This window comes from Camelina sativa, chromosome 6 (genome assembly GCF_000633955.1).
Source record: "Camelina sativa cultivar DH55 chromosome 6, Cs, whole genome shotgun sequence".
NCBI lineage: Eukaryota > Viridiplantae > Streptophyta > Magnoliopsida > Brassicales > Brassicaceae > Camelina > Camelina sativa.
In genome coordinates, this window is record NC_025690.1 from 20,844,195 (window position 1) to 20,866,821 (window position 22,627).

Genomic DNA, 22,627 nt, shown 5'->3' on the forward strand with positions numbered 1-22,627 from the left:
TTTTTTTTTTTTTTTTTTTTTTTTTTTTTTTTGAACAAATGGAGCCTGATAGTTAAGTCACAAAATATTAGTAAAAAATAAAACACTCTTAGCACATATTTTTTTAAATAATCGAATAACATTACATGATTTTTAACGCTCTGCAAAAAATTTCAGGTCAAACTAGTAAATGTTGCATTCATCGATATAACATAAATTTGGATAGAGAATACGTTGGCGTTCGCCGATTTAGAATTTTTTTGTTTTTTGTTTTTTCAAAGTTGTTCTTATTCAAAGATACAAATATCTCCATCCTCTTAAAATTTCAGATATTAACAAGCACACGCCACTAATAAAACCAGTCATTATACATTTGATGAATAAAAACATAGTTACTAATTAATACTACAGCATGATAATATTTACGTTTTACATGGACATAACTTACGTTTAACATGAATCAACAACCATACCTTATCGCCCCTACATATATAATCCGAATTTGATGTTTTTGAATGAATCCAAATTTGATTTCGATATCGTACAGTCTTCATATTTCCTACCACTGTTGAAATTTGTGTCGTTTATAAATGATTTATCAAACATAAATCTAGAAATATATAAGATTATATATAGGCGGAAGATACGTCGATTTGTAGTAAAAAAATGTATGGACTTAGTTGTAAAAAGTCGTACTTACAGTGAAAATTTTCAATCTTACCTGATTAATTTATCACAGCGTCCGACAAATACAACCAAACACCAACAAATTTAATTTTATATCTGCAAAGAATAGATAGCACGTCGAAATAATAGGTTATTTTTTTTTAAATTCTAATTATTATTTATCCTTCAACCACTCTAGTAAAACACATGGCCTTAAAACAAGACGTAATAGTATTTTTTCTTAAACTCAATACCTAATAGTCTAAAGTAGTATATAAAAAAGACTCAAGCTTCTCTATATAATATCCTTCTAGGCCTTAGCTAACTCATCATCCAAACTCACAACTCAAATCATCACCCTCCTGAAAATATGGGGTTTTCACCTTCATTTTCTTGCAGTGCTATGGGAGCCCTAATATTGGGTTGCCTTCTGCTTCAAGCATCAAACTCTAATGCTCAGTTGAGGCCTGACTTCTACTTCAGGACTTGCCCATCTGTTTTCAGCATCATTGGGGATACCATCGTCGATGAACTGCGGAGTGATCCTCGTATTGCTGCGAGCATCCTTCGTCTTCACTTCCATGACTGCTTTGTTCGTGTAAGAACTTAAAAGTATCATTTTTAATTATCGAAGATAATCCACGGCCTCTACTTTTACATACCATTTGCCAATATATAGAAGTAGTAGAGGCTAGATTAAAAGCCATATATTTGAATAGTAAATCATGACACCATCTTATATATGTTATCTATATGTGGTTATTGTAGGGTTGCGATGCATCGATCTTGCTAGACAATTCCACATCATTCCGGACCGAGAAAGATGCTGCTCCAAACGCAAATTCGGTTCGAGGGTTCAATGTCATAGATAGAATGAAAGCATCCCTTGAGAGAGCTTGCCCGAGAACGGTGTCTTGTGCAGATATGCTCACCATCGCCTCTCAAATATCAGTGCTTTTGGTATATAACTGATATGCCTAGATAACTTATAGCTCAGATGAAACTAATCGAAAATATTATGATTTTGACGTCAATGTTTTTTGTTCTATATATAGTCGGGAGGTCCATGGTGGCCGGTACCGTTGGGGAGGAGAGACAGCGTAGAAGCTTTCTTCGACTTGGCTAATACAGCTCTTCCCTCTCCATTTTTCACACTTGCTCAACTTAAAGCTGCTTTTGCTGACGTTGGCCTTAACCGCGCCTCGGATCTAGTCGCTCTTTCTGGTAATTTTCATGCATTGTTTCAATAGATATCATCTATATAATTAAAGGTTTTAACTCGAACTTTTAATAGAATGCATGCTTAACTTCAATTGTTACTATTTAGTTTATACTTTCTTAGAAATGGTTTGGTTGGCTTTGATAAAAGTTTGTACTAAAATATTTGTTAAATTAAACTGAATCTAGTCATAATGATCAAATAAAATTATTTGCTAGATTTTGAGAAACAAAAAAAAAGACTTTATAGAAAACCATCTCAAACAAATATATACCACGTCACTTTTAATTATAAAAAATGACTTGGTAAAAAAAAAAACATGACCATCTTTGAAAAGAAAACATACAATGTATATATAATCTTTCATTTGTCAAAATGGTAGGTGATCACACATTTGGAAAAGCACAATGCCAATTCGTGACACCTCGTCTCTACAACTTCAATGGAACCAACAGACCAGACCCAACTCTGAACCCAACTTACCTCACCGAACTCCGTCGATTATGCCCTCGAAACGGAAACGGCACCGTTCTGGTCGACTTCGATTCCGTGACTCCAAACGCTTTCGATAGTCAATACTACACCAATCTCCGTAACGGCAAAGGTCTTATTCAGAGTGACCAAGAACTCTTCTCGACTCCAGGAGCCGACACCATTCCACTAGTAAACCAATACAGCAGCAGCACGTTCGTGTTCTTCCGAGCATTCGTTGAGGCAATGATCAGGATGGGAAATCTTAGACCATTGACTGGAACGCAAGGCGAGATAAGACAGAACTGTAGGGTTGTGAATTCACGAAGAATTAGGGTTGTGGAGAACGACGATGGTGTTGTGAGTTCTATTTGATTATGCATGTTAGTGATATATGGATAATGTAAGAACGTATAAGAATGTGTGGGAACATTTCGACTAAATAACGTTCTTACAAGTTATGAGATTTATGAAATTTGGTCTTAGTTGATGATACCTTTGATTCGATTTTATGAGTACTAAAAAAAGTGTATGAATTACGTGGTGATAATATAAGCCCAAAGGACGAAAACAACATAGAAGCCCAATTTTAAAGAATATGTAAGCAGATTTGGTTGCTACATCATCATCAACTCCTCCATTCAATCCTAGTCAGGCGGAGATGATAAAGATAAGAGGGACAATATTCATAATTTTGGTACTCATACGTGCAAGTGAGTTGGCTCACGGCAAACAGAAAACAATTTAAATTTCGACCCACACCACTAAAGAATATCTTAATGTAATCAGACGCATAATAAAATAAAAAAGTACGCGAATTGATTACAATTGTAGGTTTCATTGGGACAAACAACATTTTTTTTTTTTTTTGGGTTGCTAATGGGACAAACAATATTTAGACGCATTTTATCATAAACTTGAAAGCACGTGCACCGTACAAACCTATGGTCCCTCCATACTTTGTATTTATATAACTTTATGCCACTATTTTGGGATTTTGTATACGCGTTATAGAAAGGAAAGACACATAATATATGTGTATGATCTTTGTCTTTGGGATAGTTGATTTATTTTCAAAAGGAAAGACAAATATTTGTTCAATCTTACACTACAAGAAAACAACCGATTTGCGATGGAAGAATTTATCGCAAGTTCCTCGCAAATAAACAATCGTAAGGGATTTGCGAGAAACAACGATTCCTCGCAAATCGCGTCTCGCAAATTAAATATATCGCAAATCCCTCGCAATTTTTGCGAGGAACTTTTTCCCTCGCAAAGTCCTCGCAAATTGCGAGGACCACACTCCTCGCACATCCCTAGCCGTTTGCGAGACACCTCCTGACTCGCAAATCTGAAGCAATTTGCGAGGAATAAAATCCATCGCAAATACATTGCAAGATTCAATCCTCGCAAATTTTAAAATGAAATATAGGTTTGCAAATTCTGGATTAAATTGAAATTAATCTCGAATTAGAAAATATAATGAATTAGGAATGAAAATTGAATTGAAAATATATTAAAATTAAATTGAAATTAAAATTAAAATTAGGAATAGAAGATATAAAAATTAAAATTAAAGTTAACTTGTCTTGACAAAAAATTTACATTACAAAACATAGTCTTTAATTAAGAAAATTAAGAGAGATGATAAAAGGAAGAGTAATTAAAAAGATTGAGAAAGAGAGGTGATGTTTCTGGCATTACTTCCGCTACCGGCATTGGTTTCTGTTCCATCGGTGTTGCCCTCTTCTCCGGCTACTGGTGTTGCCGTCGGTGTTGCCATCGATGTTGCCATTGTCTTGTTTCGAAACTTTGCAGCAAACTCAGGATCTTTTTCAGCAAGATAGTCGAAATAAGCATCATAGCTATGCATCCTTTGTGCACTCTCTTGGATTTGACTCGCTTGAGTCTGAATACATTCCTCAGCAGCAGCTAGTTTCTGAGCCAAAATGATTGGATCATTAGCTGGAGACACAGGCGGCGGTGGACAGCTACTTGAAGAAGACGCTTCAAATTGCATTGAACCAACCCCGAAAATCCTGTTTTTTTTCTTAGGAGCAACCTAAGAACAAAACAAAAAATGAACTTGTAAGTTAAACATATGAACTTGTAAGTTAAACATAAGAAAGAGAGACACAACTATCCAATGAAAATTTAACCAAGCAGAAGAAGTACTCTACATTACTATACGATTGGCAAACCAAGCAGAAGCAGTACTAAACATTACTATATGATTGCATCTATACAAAGTATATAAAGTTTACAAAACTTACCGATGTGTAAATTTTATTTTTAATATGAATGGGCACCCCAGCACTCTCTCCATTGTCCCCTGTACAAAGCTCAGATTCCAACTCTTGAATCTTGGATGACACCTCGTTGAACAGAGACTCGGACTTTCCATCCGTAAATGACCCATCGGGCTTTCGATGTGTGTCTTCTAAGATCAGTAGAAAGTCAGGAGTTAACTGACCGGTCCGCTCAGACTGAAATTAGAGAAAAAGAGAATTGATTAGCCAAATAATAATTGTGTATAAGGTAAAAGAAGGCCTAATTTAAATAACTACACTTACATGTTTCCGAGCACGAGCTTTAAAAGAAGTTTGGCCTGAGCGGTGCTTATATATTCCGGTACCTTCTGGGTCATGATATCGAGCATTACGGCTGTTGATGCTCTTGATTTCGGATTTGGGACCAAGCCAATACTGAACCAGACCTTCCTATACTTGAGGATCAATCCACCGTGGCTTTGCCTCATCACCTTTTCGCTTCCACTTTAGCTTCCACCTCGACACTTGATCACACATCCTCTCCTTCAACTTGGCTTCAAACTCCTGCCTTACTCTCTCATTAATGGCTCGGTCCCAATTATATGTTTGCTTCCAAGAAAAAAAGTATATTAGTCTCAGTCAACCACAAAAAAAAGTATATGTAAAACTTGAAAACAAAAAAATGACTTACCGCAAAAGTTTCATACCAACGGTCAACCACTGCACTTGGCGTTTGTGTCCAATTGGCATGGGGCTCTTTGAAATCTCTTTCAAAGATGCTTCGTACAGTAGAAGCAACAGCAGGATCTTGATCAAACCTTCAAACATAAAGAGAAACAAAGAATATGAATCAACCTTAGAATTCAAAAATGAAATTAAAAACATTAGAATTCTAATATGAAATCAAAAACATTACCAGAGAGTTCCTTGAGGTCGGCGCGGATCTAGCCTCGTTAAACCTGCACGCCCAGGACTATCGAGCAACTCTTCCAGAGTTAGACTGTTCAGTCGGGCAGAAGCTCCAGTAGAAGTCGAATGAGCAGGTGGAGACGAACCAATCTCTGGATCTGCATTAGTAGGGGGCAGTGGTTGTTGAGAGGGCCGTGGTTGTTGAGAGGGCAGTGGTTGTTGAGAGGACAGTGGTTGCGACGTTGAACGACGGTTATTTTGGACCGCCGCTGTGTTCTGAGAACCGGCGGAACCCCGACTACGGTTTGAACTGGTGGGTTCGGGTACACGTTGATTAGTGAGAAATCTTGTGTAATCATTACCATGAAACATCTACAATAAAAATCAAAGTAAAATTAGTCAGAAAAATCAAAGTAACATTTGAAATTGAACAAGTAAAATTCAAACAGTTCAAACTAAACAATTAAAATTAAACAACTAAACAACTGAACTAAAATTAGGGTTTGGGAACTACCTTGACGGAGAAGTGGAAAAGACAGAGAAGGAGATCGGGAAATCTGATCGGGAAAGCCGGAAAAGATTGAAAGAGAGCCTAAATAGAAATCTCTTTACGGAGAAGACGGAGAAGACAGAGACGAAGTAGATTGAAACAGAGATTTGAGGGAGAAGGTTTGAGAGAGGGTTTGTGCGGCTAGGGTTTGTGCGGCTAGGGTTTGTGCGGCTAGGGTTTGAGCTTCGCTCAAACTGAGTCTGGATTGTATATATAGATATTTTGTAACCTCGCAAATCCCTCGCACATATTGCGACGGACTAACTCTGGTCCCTCGCAAATCACTCGCAACAAGCCGACAAACTGACCAATAATAATACGCCAAACTTTGCGAGAGATTAGCGAGGAATCATTGCACATCCCTCGCCGGACGCCGACAAACTAACCAATTAAAATGCACCAGTTTTGCGAGGGATTAGCGAGAACTCCTCGCCCTTCCCTCGCAAATCGATTTAACCAAATTCATAAACTAAGGATTTAATTTTTCATAAACTCAAGAACATGCAAAGAGAAAAAGTAAGTAATAGTCATCACATCTCCTCATACAATTAACTCAATCAAAAGCTCAAAAGAAATCCCTAAACATATATATCTTATAAACCCTATACCCTAAACAACACTTATCAACCCTATACCCTAAACAACATTTATCAACCCTATACCCTAAACAACATTTATCAATAACCAATCAAAAATTTCTTGTCTCTTGATGTTGGTTAGTGATGCTCTCCTTTAGTTTGAAAATGTTAATGATAATCACTAACCATATTAACATGTTAATTAAAATGAATAAATACATTTGCGAGGGAACCGTGAGGCAGTAGCGATGGATTAGCGAGAGATCTGCAAAGACAAGTAAGAAATCCAACGCAAATCCCTCGCAACTTGGAAATTCTTTATAAAAAAACAACAAAAAGTACAATTATTCAATCAAACCATTACATTATCATCATTAGAATCTTCTCCATCATCGGATTCTTCGAATTCGTCTAACATCATCATCTGGAAGAAGTCATCGCTAATTCGTCGCAATATTGCGAGGGATTTGCGAGGAAATTTCTCGAAGTCGCAAATCTGTATTAACTCCCTCGCAAATTTGCGAGAGATTTATTCGTCGCAAATTTTGCGAGGGAATTGCAAGTGCTCTCGTGTTTCTAGCAATTGACTCGCAAAGCCGTCGCAAATTTGCGAGGGCGTAGCGCCGTCGCAGATTTCCGTCGCAAATCAAGTGTTTTCTTATAGTGTTAGGATAACGATAGATGATTAAACCTTTGTTTGTAGTTATCAAATGATAAACAAATTCAAATAGTGTCGTAAGGACGTAGGTGATCAGTCACATGACACCCATTCCATTTACCAAATGCATTACTTGTTTTGGTACAATACCGAATACGTACATGCACTAACTATGATTTAACATTTACTTAATTACACAACTTGTTATATAAAGCTGCCTACGTACGAAACAGCATGTATTAAAACATTTACTAATTATACATGTATAGGTCTATCATGAAGTCAGGAAAATGAGTTGGAACACGGGTTTGTTTTATTGGTCGTTTTATTTTAGTGTATGTGAAATTTGTAACCAAAAAATTGCATTAAAACTTTTAGCCTTTCTAAAAATCTAAAGGCGGTTTGAGGAACCACCTTAACGTAAGCTCTGTTAAAAGATAACAAAAATCTCTAGTTTATAAAACTGTATACATAGGTTAATGAATATTTTGTATAACAAAATTGTACTATTTGATACTATAAGAAAAATGAAATTCTGTTGATTTTTTTCTCTTTTTGGCATGTTATCTTCTTATAAAAGTAATTTGTTTCTATAAATTTTTTTCTTTTGGGGCAATTTGTTTCTATATGAAATATAATTTCAGTAGTATACTAATTTTGGACTTTAATGTCTTGTTAAGCCAGTCAACATTTGTTGGATTTATTGCTAATGTCATATACGGAAATCAATCTCAGATATTTTTTAACAACATAATTTTTTAGATTTTACCATTAAGTTCCCAAACTTTACGTATTCTAATTTAAACTCTAGTTTTAAAACATTTTTAATTCAATTAAGGGCTAATTGTTTACACTTTAGGGTAACATGAGGTAAGTAGGTAATTAAGTTAAAAGTTAAAGGACCATGATGTAAAACAAAATCAAGTTCGGTAGAACTCAATACACTGGAAACACGTCATCAGCATTGATCCAATGGAGTCCGAGTCCTCTCTCTATATAAATAACATCTATCGTCTCCTCTGTCTCTCACACATATCATTGTAACCATCGAAACAGTGTCGTCTCTCTGTAAAACTATTTATCATCGGAGAGATTTGAAAGAGAGAGAGAGAGACCATGCAGAGACTCGCGGCGAAAAGATCGGTGCAAAACATCTCCGTTTCCCTTTGGCGACGATGCCTCTCATCGACGTCTCAGGCCACGGCGGCTGCTCCCGTTAAGGATTCTGATGAGTTTCAGGCGAGGCTTCCTCCGTTTGATTACACTCCTCCGCCGTATACTGGCCCTTCAGCCGATGTTATCCTTGCTAAAAGGAAGGAGTTTCTCAGTCCTTCCATGTTCTGTCTCTATCGCAAACCGGTACATATTATCCCATTTCGAAATCATCATTTTGGTTTTTTTTGTTATTGGTTCGTGTAGGAACTCTTCGGCCTCATGATCTTGTGTTGTTGATGATCTCTGTTTTTTGAAAATGACGAAAAAAGCTTGGAACTTTATTGATCGTATTGGAAAAAGCTTGAAACTTTATTGATCGACTCATCGGAAAAAGCTAAACTTTTTATGATTTTTAAATTGGTTCAGACTACGATGTTCTTATCCGAATATTCTTGATCAATAATGGAATTGGAATCTATTAAAATATTATAATAAAATACATAAATGTTGAATCTTTTTTTTTTTGGCAGGCTTTGAAATTGACTAATGACAAATAGAATATTCATTTTTTGTCTATTTGTATTGATGTGTGTTTGTTTGTTTTGGTATTGATGTGTTGCAGTTGAACATTGTGGATGGGAAGATGCAGTATCTATTTGATGAGAGTGGTCGGAGGTACTTAGATGCATTTGCTGGGATTGCAGTTGTGAACTGTGGACATTGTCATCCAGGCGTGGTGGAGCCAGTGATTGAACAAATCAAGAGACTTCAGCATCCTACTGTTCTTTACCTTAACCATGCCATTGCTGAGTTATCTGAGGCTTTAGCTTCTAAACTCCCTGGTGATCTAAACGTGGTGTTTTTCACCAACTCAGGGACAGAGGCTAATGAATTGGCACTCATGATGGCTAAATTGTACACTGGATGTCAAGATATTGTGTCGGTTCGAAACGGGTATCATGGTAATGCGGCTGCAACAATGGGGGCTACTGGTCATAGCTCGTGGAAGTTTAATGTGGTTCAGACTGGAGTTCATCATGCTGTGAACGCGGATCCTTATAGAGGTGTGTTTGGTTCTGATGGAGAGAAGTATGCAAAGGATTTGCAAGATCTCATTCAATATGGCACCACAGGACACATTGCTGGCTTTATTTTCGAAGCTATTCAGGTAAATCAACATTTGACTATTGCTGTAGTCTCATTTTTATGAAGTGTTATTAGATCAGAGTTAAGAATGGTTGCATATGTGAATAGGGAGTTGGAGGGATTGTGGAGCTAGCTCCAGGCTATTTGTCAGCTGCTTACGACACTGTTAAGAAAGCTGGAGGATTGTTCATTGCCGATGAAGTTCAGTCTGGATTCGCTCGTACTGGTAATTTCTGGGGATTTGAGGCTCACAATGTTGTCCCTGACATAGTAACCATGGCAAAGGTTAGAGTTTGTCCCAACTTTAGTTTGTTCTGCATTTAAGTTTTAACTTTAGTGTAATCTCTGGCTAATTGGTTTATGGTGTGAAAACATAGGGAATTGGGAACGGGTTTCCATTGGGAGCGGTTGTGACAACTCCAGAGATAGCAGGAGTATTGACTCGTCGTAGCTACTTCAATACATTTGGTGGAAATGCTGTGGCTACTACAGCTGGTCTTGCTGTTCTGAAGGTGATTGAGAGAGAGAAGCTTCAGGAAAATGCAGCAATGGTCGGATCTTATCTGAAAGATAAACTCGTTCAGCTGAAAGGGAAGCACGAAAGTAAATATCCTTCTCTCCCTCTTCATAACTTTGTTCTTTAAACTAGCCTCATTGTGTTTCTAAGTTTCTTATACGTCTCTAAATGTAGTTATTGGGGATGTACGGGGAAGAGGACTGATGCTTGGAGTAGAGCTGGTGAGTGATCGCAAGCTTAAGACTCCTGCAGCCGCTGAGACTCTGCACATTATGGATCAAATGAAAGGTTGGTGTTTCTACACTTGTCTCCTCCGGTGAAACTAGAAGTAAAATGGTGAATTAATTTGTGTCTTGAGTTATATTTTACAGAATTGGGCGTGTTGGTTGGAAAAGGAGGCTACTTTGGAAATGTCTTTAGAATCACACCACCTCTCTGCTTCACTAAGGATGACGCAGGTTTGTGCCCTTTAATTTCTTTAATAAGAAGGATTATTGTAAGAAAAATGAACACAATAATTAAATTCTCTTTTCTTTGTGGCAGATTATCTCGTGGAAGCAATGGACTACTCAATGTCGAAGATGTGAAGAAAATAAAAAGTGATCGATGGTATTATGATATATGGTCTTTAGTAAGTTGTGGTTAAAAAAAAAGTTGTGGTGAAGTATGCTTGTAAGATTATGCTGCAAACGACCAAAAGATTGATGAGCCAACATCTCGTTGCTTCTCAGTCACTATGTTTTCTTTATGTTCACAACTTTTTTTGCGTTAAAATAAAGTCAAATCATTACAAACCTTTAAATCGTATCTTAGCATCACACTTCATCACTTCTAAATTGTGTTGCCAATCGAGTGTCATCGTGGTTGTTCGTTTTTCTTTATTTGTCTCATTTGGATGCAATATCTGGAATTGTTTGTTCATAGTGCCAAAAACAGACAGTATGTGAGTTTGGATGCAATATAAGTTGTACCTAAACAAACTATAGTTTTCTGTGCCAAGAAAACTAGAGATTAAAAACGAAAAAGCTGATGTTGAATGACTGAAGAATCTGATACTGCATAGTGCATACAATGAATGCTGAAACTATGATGTGACACAGATAAAACCAGAGCATTTTAGTCTCCGTAGCCTATTAAAAGGTCGAGAGTGAGTTAAAACTAAAGGACCCAAAGCAGTCCAATAAATAATACTAGAAACTGACTATTGTACCATTTCCACTCCCAATTCGATGAATTGTTGTTCCCAACTGTTATAACTCTTATCTCCAAACCAATAATAGTTCACACAACTCCACAAATGGGTATGAAAACAGAACAGTAAAAAAGGAAAATAAATCTCCTGGTCTCAGCAAAGCGTATCAGTATGTCATACCAAATCCTAAAATCAAACAAGGGGATAAAAATGTACACCATCTATTCACAAATGGAAAATACGAAGCACCCACACTTTTGTTAAATCATTTTCCTTCCTCCTATCATACTCTGCTGCGTCTGAGACCCAGACAAGCTTTGAGAACCATTACTACTGTTCGTCGGTTTATTATGCTTCCCATCTGCGCTCCCAAACACATCAAGATCTTCAAACAATCTGTAGGATGGAACAAACGGCTTCTGTCCTACAGTTACTCCTGGATTGCTAGCAGCTGAAGTTGCCTGGGGATCTCCGGCTCTTGTGGGGAATGAGTTGGATTGCTGCAGTGATCTCCCGGCCGATGTGTCTGTGTATGACGCACTTGCATTAGCCCGTGGAGTATAGTAAGCATTCGCTGATGTTGAAGCCCATGGTGGAGGCGGATATTCATACGGGTTCTGAGGTCGAGTTGACGGTTGCATCTGGAATTGTGCTTGCGGTTGTGATTGAGTATAGCCCTGCTGTGTCTGTTGCGGTTGAGAATAACCCTGTTGCTGTTGAGGTTGAGAATAGCCCTGCTGTTGTTGATGTTGAGAATAGCCCTGCTGTTGTTGAGGTTGTTGATTTTGAGAATAGCCCTGATGTTGCTGTTGCTGTTGCTGTTGCTGGGGTTGTGCCCATGGAGCAACATAGCTATCAAACTGTGGTCGAGGCTGTGGATAGATATGGGTGTTTTGATCTGAGACAGCGGGAGGAGGAGGACAAGGCTGAGAGGATGGAGGCGGTGGAGTTGACGGTGTAGACAGTGTCAAACTCAATAGGTCAATCATGTCTTGTTCCTTTGTGGTGTTCACTGGAGGAGGCGGGTCAGGCAGAGCAAGAGCAAGAGCATTGCTTGCAGCATTATGAGACTCTGAACTGGTGGGGTCTGTAGTCACAGATGCTGGCGGTTTGGAATGCCTGAAACAATACAGAGTGATATGTCAAATACTACGTTTATGATATGCACAGTTGCCGGATCCAATCGTAATTAGTAAGAAAGACCTTCGAGCTAATTGCGCAAACTCATCTTCCTCCTCTTCGTAACTTTCATCAATAGGGCTTTTCCCCGTAGACACAGTGGCTGGTATTGGGGAACTAGAACCAGCTATGGAACTCGAATCTTTAGCTTCAGAAGATTTGGGGCTCGAATCACCAGGTTTAGAAGCCTGAAGTGACAGAGGAGAACCAGAAGCCTGAACTGGCAGAGGAGTACCAGAAGCTATTGCATCATGCTTAGCTAGCAGAATTTGAAGACTGTCGTTTAGATCAAGTCCCCGACCCAAAAGTTCATCATCCCTGCCACATAAACAAAAGGATGTTTAGCACAACACTGGAACCTCTCAAGTCAACAGTATCATTACACATTCTAACAGATTTAAATACAAAGTGATTACTAAAAATAGAGGACTAACCCAGTGGAGGTTAGCATCTGCATCAGCTTTTTCTGATTGGAACGACAACGCTCGACCAAGTCAACAATGACTTCATCTTTCACAGCCTACATAACAGGAAAACCATGGGTAAAGCAATTCATTTCATCCCCAAACCTACAAATATAGCTGTATAGTAGGTTTCAATACCACACGGTCACTGGGATCCACAGCTTGTAGCATGTCGCCCAAGAGATCCATCACATCCCTCATGGACTCAAGACTTGAAAAACTACAATTTAACCAAAACAAGAATATTGAAATAGTGTAAATATTTGTACGAAATCTAAAACTGCCAGTCCACATCGACATCATATTGAACTAACAAATCCACTAACTAACCTTAAGCCCTCAATCTCAGTTGCCATTGCTTCATCAAGCCTTCTCGACGAACCGCTAGGCATTCCATAACCCACTTGAGGAACTCCATAACCCACTTGAGGTGCTCCATAACCTGCTTGAGGTATTCCATAACCCGCTTGAGGTACTCTATAGCCAGCTTGAGGTATTCCATAACCACCTTGAGGTACTCCATATCCCCCCTGAGGCTGTCTTACCGGCGGATGACTCACTGGTGGTGTTATTATAGGGGACGCATCAGGTGAACGCCTGGGGAATTCAACTCCAGAACGCTGCAACATGTAACATCAACCATTAGAATAAGAATATCATGCAAATGAGATCTCAGTAAAGCAACTGCCGTATATAACATGACTCCACAACTATAAACACTCAACTTTCAACACTTAGCACCGGCCAAAAAAGAGTAGTGGCATCAAATACTAAACTACCAATATACAATACTTACAAAATTTAGAACAAACAATAACCAAACAGTATATATGTCCACCAATAAAAATTTACATTTCAAGCGAGATACTCACCCTTAACTCATCGTATGCCCAATAATAATGCGGGAATTTGCCCTCTGGACCACCAAAAGCTTGCTGCCAAGAGTCCAGCATGACCAGTATCTTATCTCTAACTTGCATATCCGCCTATAAAGTCCAAAATCATCAGCAACACGAACAATCACCACCACTATGGAAACACACACACACACATAGAAACACAGAACAAGAAGAAGTACCTTCTTTTTCACAATCTTGACCAATTCCCCTAATAAGTTTTTCTCTGCAACTTGATGGTGCAAATAATCTCCACAGTTCTTCACTAACGTCTCCAAAAGCTAGCACGAAATAATTAAATACATAGAGAGTTAAGAAGAGTCGAAACAACGCACAAGTAACAAGGTCCCAAAATTGACAAAAAAAAAAAAAAAAAAAANAACTCTAGGACTCTTATGCTGTAGCCTCTTCTTAACAGCTTTAACTACATCTTTCGCCTGCCTGATCAAAATCAATAGACGCAAAAAACCGTTAATCGCAGATGCCTAAGTAAACTACAAAATCAAAGAACTAAAACAACACCAAATCCTCCAAATTTGCATGTAATCGTTAGCCTTCTGATAAGAACATCATTAACTAATCCAGCATAATCCAATAACAACAACAAAAAATCAAAAACGATAATTCCAAAATCTGAACATTAAAAATTACCAGTGAAGAGAATTGACAGAATCACAGATTTCCATATTGGTAGTCCAATCAGGACCTAACAAAAGATCGCTGGTAGCTTTATCAACAGCCACCGTCGCTGAAGCAGAAGACGACGCCATATTTTTTTTTTTTCGCCCGATCAAAAGGGTGCTCCGATTAATAATAAAATTCCCCCAACTCGCAAGAGACAAACAAAAACAAAAAAAACCCTAGAAAATCTTCTTCTTCGCCAGCGCAGCGGGAGAGAGAGAGATAGAGAGAAGACGAAGTCAGCGAGAGAGGAATCTTTGCTTTTTTTTTTTGCTGTTTTAAGCCTTTGTTTCTTTTTTCTTTCCTTTTCTAATCTCCACGAAGAAGAAACAAAAGCACACACACAACAAAAAAAAATTAAAAGGAAACAAAATCTTTTTTTTTTTTTCCTTCCTTCTATTTTCCCGCTCCACNCTTCTATTTTATTTATTTTATTAAAAGCACATATCTTTTTCTCAGTTCTTAAGGACGGCAATTTTCCCGCTCCACGCTCTTTCATTTAGTGCGTTAACACCACGCGTCTATTTTACTCGGTCAACGTTAAAATTATTAAAGACTAATTAATTTCTTTTAGGTGGATAATTCCCTTTTTAATGTTGTTTTTAAACTTATTATAAAATTTTGTCCTATTTTCTATCGTGGCGTTCGTTCCATATATATATATATATATATATATATATATATTATGTGATCGTCTGTACTATGTTCGGAAACAACATAATATTAAATTTCAGAACTAAGAGCATCTCCATTGGTGGTAGTTTAATCAATTTTTTAGAAACTTTCAGAATTAAAAGTAATTAAAAAAATGAAAACAGCGCTAAAAACTTAACCATCGATGCTAATTTAAGAGTTTTTAGAGTTGTATCTTAACTATAACGTGTCGGTATGTGAGTGGCTAGGGAATTTTTTTTTGTTTCTTTGTTCTTTGCCGTCGTCTCGTCTATATCGCTGGCGTCGACTACAAAGTGGAGACCATAGTAAGAGCTCATACAAGGTAATTCATCTTCCTTTCTTATTCTTAAATCATTGAACCTCTTTTGTTTGGGAATGTTTACAGAGAATCTTGTTTGTTTCTCTGATTTGTTCTAGTAGAGAAATATAACCACAGTGGAATCTAACGAGGAAGAAGTTAGAATAGCAATGAATATGGCTGAGAAGAAACTTTCGGAGAATGATTACAATGGAGCGAAGATATGCGTTGACAAGGCTAAGAATTTGTATCCGAACCTTGATTGGTTTGAAGTTAACTTTGTTACGAGGTTCGTATCTCCTTCTTTTATGTTGGTGATTTTGGGTTCCTATCTTAGTTTGATCGATGAATGGACTTGTACATCTGTGGGAAAAAGAGTTAACAATGTTAGGAGGACTTTGTTGAATAAATAAACGCTTATAATTGAGGTCTGAGTATAGATAGATCGAAGCAGGCTAAGATTAACTTCCTAGTTGTTCTGCTTAGTAATCATACATACTCATGTCTTTTTAGTTTGAATGATCGGTTGTATGTTTCTTACATTGAATGAGTTTCATGTTCAAGAAGCAATTGTTCTTCTGTTAAAGCCACAGAGAAAGACATCTCGTAATATATACATATATTTTCACTATCTGTCTCCATATTTTTCTACTCTAGCTATGGCGCCCATTGAGATTCATTGCAGGTTGTGCTTTCATCTTGGGAGTCAGTCGTTGAGTTGCAGCCAAGACTAGATGAGATATCGAAATGCCCTTGTGAAGGAATGATGGTGACTGCCGCTGCTTCTCCNGTCTCGTCTATATCGCTGGCGTCGACTACAAAGTGGAGACCATAGTAAGAGCTCATACAAGGTAATTCATCTTCCTTTCTTATTCTTAAATCATTGAACCTCTGAATTTTGTTTGGGAATGTTTACAGAGAATCTTGTTTGTTTCTCTGATTTGTTCTAGTAGAGAAATATAACCACAGTGGAATCTAGCGAGGAAGAAGTTAGAATAGCAATGAATATGGCTGAGAAGAAACTTTCGGGGAATGATTACAATGGAGCGAAGATATGCGTTGACAAGGCTAAGAATTTGTATCCGAACCTTGATTGGTTTGAAGTTAACTTTGTTACGAGGTTCGTATCTCCTTCTTTTATGTTGGTGATTTTGGGTTCCTATCTTAGTTTGATCGATGAATGGACTTGTACATCTGTGGGAAAAAGAGTTAACAATGTTAGGAGGACTTTGTTGAATAAATAAACGCTTATAATTGAGGTCTGAGTATAGATAGATCGAAGCAGGCTAAGATTAACTTCCTAGTTGTTCTGCTTAGTAATCATACATACTCATGTCTTTTTAGTTTGAATGATCGGTTGTATGTTTCTTACATTGAATGAGTTTCATGTTCAAGAAGCAATTGTTCTTCTGTTAAAGCCACAGAGAAAGACATCTCGTAATATATACATATATTTTCACTATCTGTCTCCATATTTTTCTACTCTAGCTATGGCGCCCATTGAGATTCATTGCAGGTTGTGCTTTCATCTTGGGAGTCAGTCGTTGAGTTGCAGCCAAGACTAGATGAGATATCGAAATGCCCTTGTGAAGGAATGATGGTGACTGCCGCTGCTTCTCCAGTTGATTTCTGTAGCCGCTACTTTGCCCCCAGATTTGGGATCAATGAGGTAATTATACCAATACAATCTTCAGATTAAAGAGCGAGTGATCGAAACAGCAAAAGAAAACATGACCTAGCTCTTTTTGCTTTTTTACTTAAAAAGGACCCTAGCTATGAACAAGTGTGATTTCTTGGCCTACCAGGTTCTCTCTCTTTCTCTCTTCTCCACAGGCTTTTGATACCACTTTCCAAAGATTTGGTTATTTTAAAATTGTGTGTTAGGCTTCATATATACAAATACAATTGTTCTTCTGTTATTCAAACTTGTTTGCAGCACCAAAGAATAATAGAAGATTCAGAAAGAATGAAGCACCAACCGTAATTTCTCCAAAGCAATATAAGAGAAGATTCAGAAAGGCAAGACAATGACTACTTACTTCCTCATGGTCCCTGATCAATGGTCTCCGCCTACTGTCGTTGCTAATGACTCCAGATCTGATCAACCTGAAGAAACCTCTCAAGCCGGTACACAAACAGAGTGATATAAGGAATCATCATATTGGGTCTTGTATAGATTTTGGTATTAGGGAAGACAAAGAAGAAGAGAAGAAGTAGATATATACTTGCATACATGTAATTGTAATAGTTTAGGATCAATCATTGGACCCATGAAATTTCAAAGTTTCTTAATGAATTGCTTAACATATTATTTTTCAAAATTTATGACAAAATTCTTTTTAAGCAACTTTGTTAATGAGCAACCAATGGAGATGCTCTAAGGAGTTTAAATTAACTTGTTCTGTTCTGTGTTTCTTAATAAAGCTTGCTTTAATTAATAATCATTATATATATATAATATTATCTAGAAAGTTGGGAAAGCTACAATTGTGTGACACATAATTTTTTGATTGGTGCTATTACTTTGAAAAGAAAAAAAAAAAGAAAAGAGGAAAAGGATCATTTAAAATTAGTTTTTTTTGCGATCAATTTAAAATTATGTTGTACTCCAATTTGATAAGTATAGTAGTAGACCCATTTTATAAAGACTACAATAAATGGATTATTAATTTTTGTATTTTAAGTTAATAATTTCAAAACAGTTACGATGATTTCTTTAATTAATAATCATTATATATATAGAAAAAGATTAATATGCAGTATGGTAATCTTAAACAAGAAATGGCAAATTAAATCCAGACAATCATCAGAAACCCAGAGCCTCTAGCCTACGCCTGTCCTGCACCTCCCACCACAAAGTCTACTCCTGCTGCTTCTGCATTTTCTGGGTGGTTTAATTCGTAGGTAAGCGTACTATCGATTAATTTCTCTGTTAAAAGATGAAGAATGAAGAAGCTCTTTTTCACACAACACAATGACTAGTTCCATTGTGTTGTATTTCGAACCTAACCATGTTTTATTTGTCATTGCAATAACAGCCATTGTTATTGTCCTTTCTCTTCTTCTTTCTTTTCTCTTTTGGAGGTACTTTGTTAAACTCGGTGGCCAGCACACTGCTGGTGGTGGTGGTGGCGAGCTTGAGCTTGGAGAGCTCAGTGTGGCAGAAGAAGTCAGTGTTGAAGAAGAAGAGGAGCTTGAAAAAGAGCTTGAAGAAGAAGAGGCTCTTGAAGAAGAGCTTGAAGGAGAAGAGGAGCTTGAAGAAGAAGAGGAGCTTGGAGGAAGATTCCACCAGAATGGAGGATTCTCCTCCTCCAGTGGGGAACTTGGAGATGATGAAAACCTCTCAATAATAGTTGTAACCCTCTCTCTTTTTGTTATTGCAGTAACATCCATTGTTATTGTCCTTTCTCTTCTTCTTTCCTTTCTCTTTTGGTGGTATTGTGTTAAATCCGGTGGTCAGCACACTGGTGGTGGTGGTGGTGAGCTTGAGCTTGGAGAACTCAGTCTTGTAGAAGAAGAGGAGCTTGGAGAGGAGCTTGAAGAAGAAGAAGAAGAAGAGGACGAGCTGGAGATGATGACAACTTCTCAATTATGGAGGTTTTCATCAGCTCCGGCTCATGTAATTTTTCTTGATTAATCAATATAATCTACTAGTTTCAAGTGAGGGTTTATGAAAAGGATAGAAGGGTTTATTTCTAGGAAACTGTATTTTTTTACCAAAATACATTAATCAAAAAAAACTTATGATGTATTATTACCAAATTTTGATTTTTAAAAAAAACATGTTACCATTTCTGTGATATTCTTGTATATTATGTATTATAAATTATCTTGATAGACAACACAAACAAGATACTTTAAAATTGTGAATTATTGGTTTAAATCTTTTTCAGTTCTTGAAATGTTTAGGCATACTATAAGCAAAACATAAGAAAAATATGAGCAAAACATAAGAAAATATAAAGTATTATTTTTTTGAAAGTGTATATAATAAAAAGTTGTGATACGTTTTAATCTACAATTGAGTGACATGTGGTTTTTAATTGGTGTTAGTACTTTGAAAAGAAAAAATAAAAGAGGAAAAGAATCATTTTAAAATAACTTTCTATAAAAACTTTAGATATGTGTACTCCATTTTGATATACTAGACCCATTTTATAAAGACTATACGTGGTTTATTAATTTTTGTATTTTAAGTTACTAATTTCAAACAGTTACAATGATTTTTTCTGATAATCACTCTTAAATATAAATGACTAAAAATAGTTTATTGGTTTTAAATATTTTTCCTGAATATTACTGATTAAAAAATAATTAGTGGAAATATTATTGATTGAAAATTAAATATGTGGAATTTTAACTCACTGTATTTTTTTGGTAAATGTGATGAGCATTGTATAGTATTTAATTTTGACAACATTGCTAATTTTTTAAAAATTACAAATTATTCCTAAATTTCACATACAAAAAAATCCAAATAAAAAAAGATCAATACTTCTACATGCTGGAGAAAATAAAGATCGATTTAATATTAGTTCATGCATGAATCATGATATGAATTTATGAACTCAGTCGCATTGCCGTCTCAACATATATTGGTTTTCATATCCGGATGTGGTTTACCATGGTTAAATCGGTTAAGCTAAGACAGTATGTTTACATCTCTTTGTTTGTTGTGCTGAAATAAAGCTGCAAGCTGCTCTTCTTTAACACAAGATAAAGTCACATATTCATATTCACGATCCCTAAGGACAGATGGCAGAGGCAGAAGCGGCCCAAATCTCTCTCTTGTAAAATCAAAACAGATTATGTGATCCGTAACAAAACCTTCTGAGCTCCTTCCTTTAGCACACCAGTAACTGTTTCCCTTAAGAGAAACGCTACTGCTTGAACAATATATCGTCCAGTGTGGAGCGACGTCAAGAGTTGTCCATAAACCAGAATCGAAATCGTAGATTTCATACCAACAAAATTGCTCTTCGGGCGCTATTTTAAGAAAATCTACAAACCTCAACAATTTAAGGCTCCGACAAGATTCCTTATCCTCGTATCCGAGACCATAACAAAATATGTCCCATATGTCTGGACGGTGAGAGAATCTAAGGTTGATCCACCTTGTTTGCCCCAAATACGGATTCCAAACCACAATCCTAGTAACGTCTTTCAAGATGCATAATATTAAACCCTCATAGTGGAAGAGCCGATCTATGCTTACTTGTTTGCTCGGGAAGCTAATTTGACCTTTATGCTCTATAGATGGATCAACGTCGTCGACGAAGCCGCTCATTAGATAGAGATTGTGAGGCATCATGGCGATCATCATAGACTCACCTTTTCTTGTGGCTTTACCAATGTGCTTCTTCCTAAAGCTCTCACTTTTGGATAAATAGTCCCAACTTTTGCAAGTTAAACACACTGCTTTCATGGATTTCAAGGGAAGCCTAGAAATAATCTCCTCTATCAAATCTCTTGGAAGATTGGATATCATCGACGTCGTCATCGTTCAAAATCCCACCACACTTTTTTTTTTCTTCGGCTAAAGTAAAGGAAAAAGTATACACAACACAAATCAATTGAAGAAGATACATTAAAAACCCTATATAAAGTTGGGCCTAGCGTGTGCTCTAGAATCTAGTAAGGCTTTTAGATGTCGTTTAGAAAGTTAATTAGAGTCGGTTTAGGTTAAACGACTCGTATCGTAAGTACACACCAAGTACTGTATATGGTTCGTTTATCTATCATGAAAGAAATATATGCATATGGTTCCAAGAGCATCTCCAAGTATTTCCAAAACACAACCCCTCTCAGTGTTCTGCTTGGCTGCTCTTGCCAACCCTTGAGGGTAATAATCATTATAGCTCCAACAGAGTTTCAAAAAAATGCAAAATACAGTATGATGTCTTGAAGTCATGAAAGTATCAAATTCGCATCCCTCTGGCTTTCCCCTGTTCCAAACGTCTCATTGAATCTGTCAAGTCTCTTTGAGACTTTGACCCTAAGCTTGAGACTTCGGTTTTTGTAGATAGTATCTCTATAACTGTAACGTGACAAACTTCAAATATTATGTAGAAGACGAATCAAGTTAGAAGGTTTTAGAATGTGGTTTTAACTCTTGTTAAAAGGTGTGTTTGAGTCGGTTAAGTTAAACAGCTTTTGTCCTCTGTTTTCTCATTTCTAAAGTTCAGTAACCTAAAAACCTTTCATTATAATTATCAAACTTCTTCTTCTCTCTCACTTCTATTAATCATAATAATCTTATGATTATACTGAGCCGTCCATCTTCCTTTGTGGTACTTCTCTCCTACTGTATATAAGAGCCACCACCGAGTTCTTTCTTCTTCTTCGCTCTCTTCACTTATCATATAAACATATAAAAACCACAATCAAGAAGACTTGGCAGATGGAGGAACCAATAAGAAAACCATTTGAAAAATATAGCCTCCTGAATATAGCCTCCTTTTATATAGTGTGAGACGCATGATAGCGCCGTTTCAGTATACCAATTGGTCTCAATTGTGGAAAACGATAAACAGATGTAATCTTAAACCAAAACAAAAAGGAGTCAAAATGAACAAACAGGTTTTTAAAAGTAGCAAAGACCTTCACCACATACATGAAATTACTGGTAACAAAACACAACTTCTGATTTCTTTTTGTCACACACGAGTTCAATCCTTCATCACAACACACAAAAAACAAAAATAAAACATTATTGTTGAAAAACACAGTAGAAAGTATAAAAGAATCCCGACAACACCAACCACGTTGCAAGCGTTTCAAAAACTTACACAACACTCAATGTTCTGCTCCTGCCATATCACTAGTGTAATCGCCATATTAATTAAGCCTCACTTCCAATAGAAAGTATCTAAGATACAAGAACACACGAAAAAATTTACATTTAACTTATAGTAACCAAACTAAAATTTTGACCTAATCTTCCCTTTGTGTTACCTCCGTGCCTCCTCCTATAATAATTTGTCTTCATTAGCTTTTCAATTTCAGCAAGTCTCAACATCTTTTGATCAAACTGACGCTTTTCTATACTACTTTGTTCAATCCTTTTGTCCACACGTGAAAGTTTCTTGATCTGGACCAAACTTCATAAGAATTCACGCGTGACC

The 22,627-nt window shown here is 36.8% G+C and overlaps 4 protein-coding genes and 2 long non-coding RNA genes across 10 annotated transcripts; 4 read left to right on the forward strand and 2 right to left on the reverse strand.

Moving 5' to 3' along the window:
• On the forward strand, positions 979-2,845 carry LOC104792639 (peroxidase C3-like). Its single transcript, XM_010518830.1, has 4 exons — positions 979-1,243; positions 1,414-1,605; positions 1,701-1,869; positions 2,247-2,845. The coding sequence occupies exons 1-4, from the start codon at positions 1,016-1,018 to the stop codon at positions 2,708-2,710; spliced, it is 1,053 nt and encodes a 350-aa protein (XP_010517132.1). The 5' UTR covers positions 979-1,015; the 3' UTR covers positions 2,711-2,845.
• LOC104792641 (alanine--glyoxylate aminotransferase 2 homolog 2, mitochondrial) lies at positions 8,311-10,875 on the forward strand. The gene is made up of 7 exons (XM_010518831.2): positions 8,311-8,659; positions 9,078-9,623; positions 9,710-9,886; positions 9,979-10,204; positions 10,293-10,406; positions 10,490-10,576; positions 10,662-10,875. The coding sequence occupies exons 1-7, from the start codon at positions 8,417-8,419 to the stop codon at positions 10,703-10,705; spliced, it is 1,437 nt and encodes a 478-aa protein (XP_010517133.1). The 5' UTR covers positions 8,311-8,416; the 3' UTR covers positions 10,706-10,875.
• On the reverse strand, positions 11,344-14,824 carry LOC104792642 (TOM1-like protein 2). The gene is made up of 9 exons (XM_010518832.2): positions 14,501-14,824; positions 14,209-14,290; positions 14,032-14,130; positions 13,826-13,939; positions 13,284-13,573; positions 13,092-13,173; positions 12,924-13,009; positions 12,514-12,807; positions 11,344-12,429 (listed from the first exon to the last, which is right to left on the reverse strand). The coding sequence occupies exons 1-9, from the start codon at positions 14,617-14,619 to the stop codon at positions 11,571-11,573; spliced, it is 2,025 nt and encodes a 674-aa protein (XP_010517134.1). The 5' UTR covers positions 14,620-14,824; the 3' UTR covers positions 11,344-11,570.
• LOC104792643 lies at positions 15,276-16,286 on the forward strand. Its single transcript, XR_769085.1, has 3 exons — positions 15,276-15,527; positions 15,626-15,792; positions 16,189-16,286. It is a non-coding gene; the product is annotated as an uncharacterized LOC104792643 (long non-coding RNA).
• Positions 16,320-17,822, forward strand: LOC104792644. Of its 5 annotated transcripts, none has more exons than XR_002038669.1 (3): positions 16,320-16,354; positions 16,454-17,172; positions 17,269-17,822. It is a non-coding gene; the product is annotated as an uncharacterized LOC104792644 (long non-coding RNA). The 5 variants fall into 5 exon arrangements; XR_002038670.1 differs by having other exon boundaries at positions 16,457-17,172; XR_002038668.1 differs by lacking the exon at positions 16,320-16,354 and having other exon boundaries at positions 16,371-17,172; positions 17,269-17,308; positions 17,440-17,822.
• LOC104699299 (putative F-box protein At5g41510) lies at positions 20,146-21,003 on the reverse strand. Its single transcript, XM_010414625.1, has one exon. It carries the CDS (start codon positions 21,001-21,003, stop codon positions 20,146-20,148), a length of 858 nt encoding a protein of 285 aa, XP_010412927.1.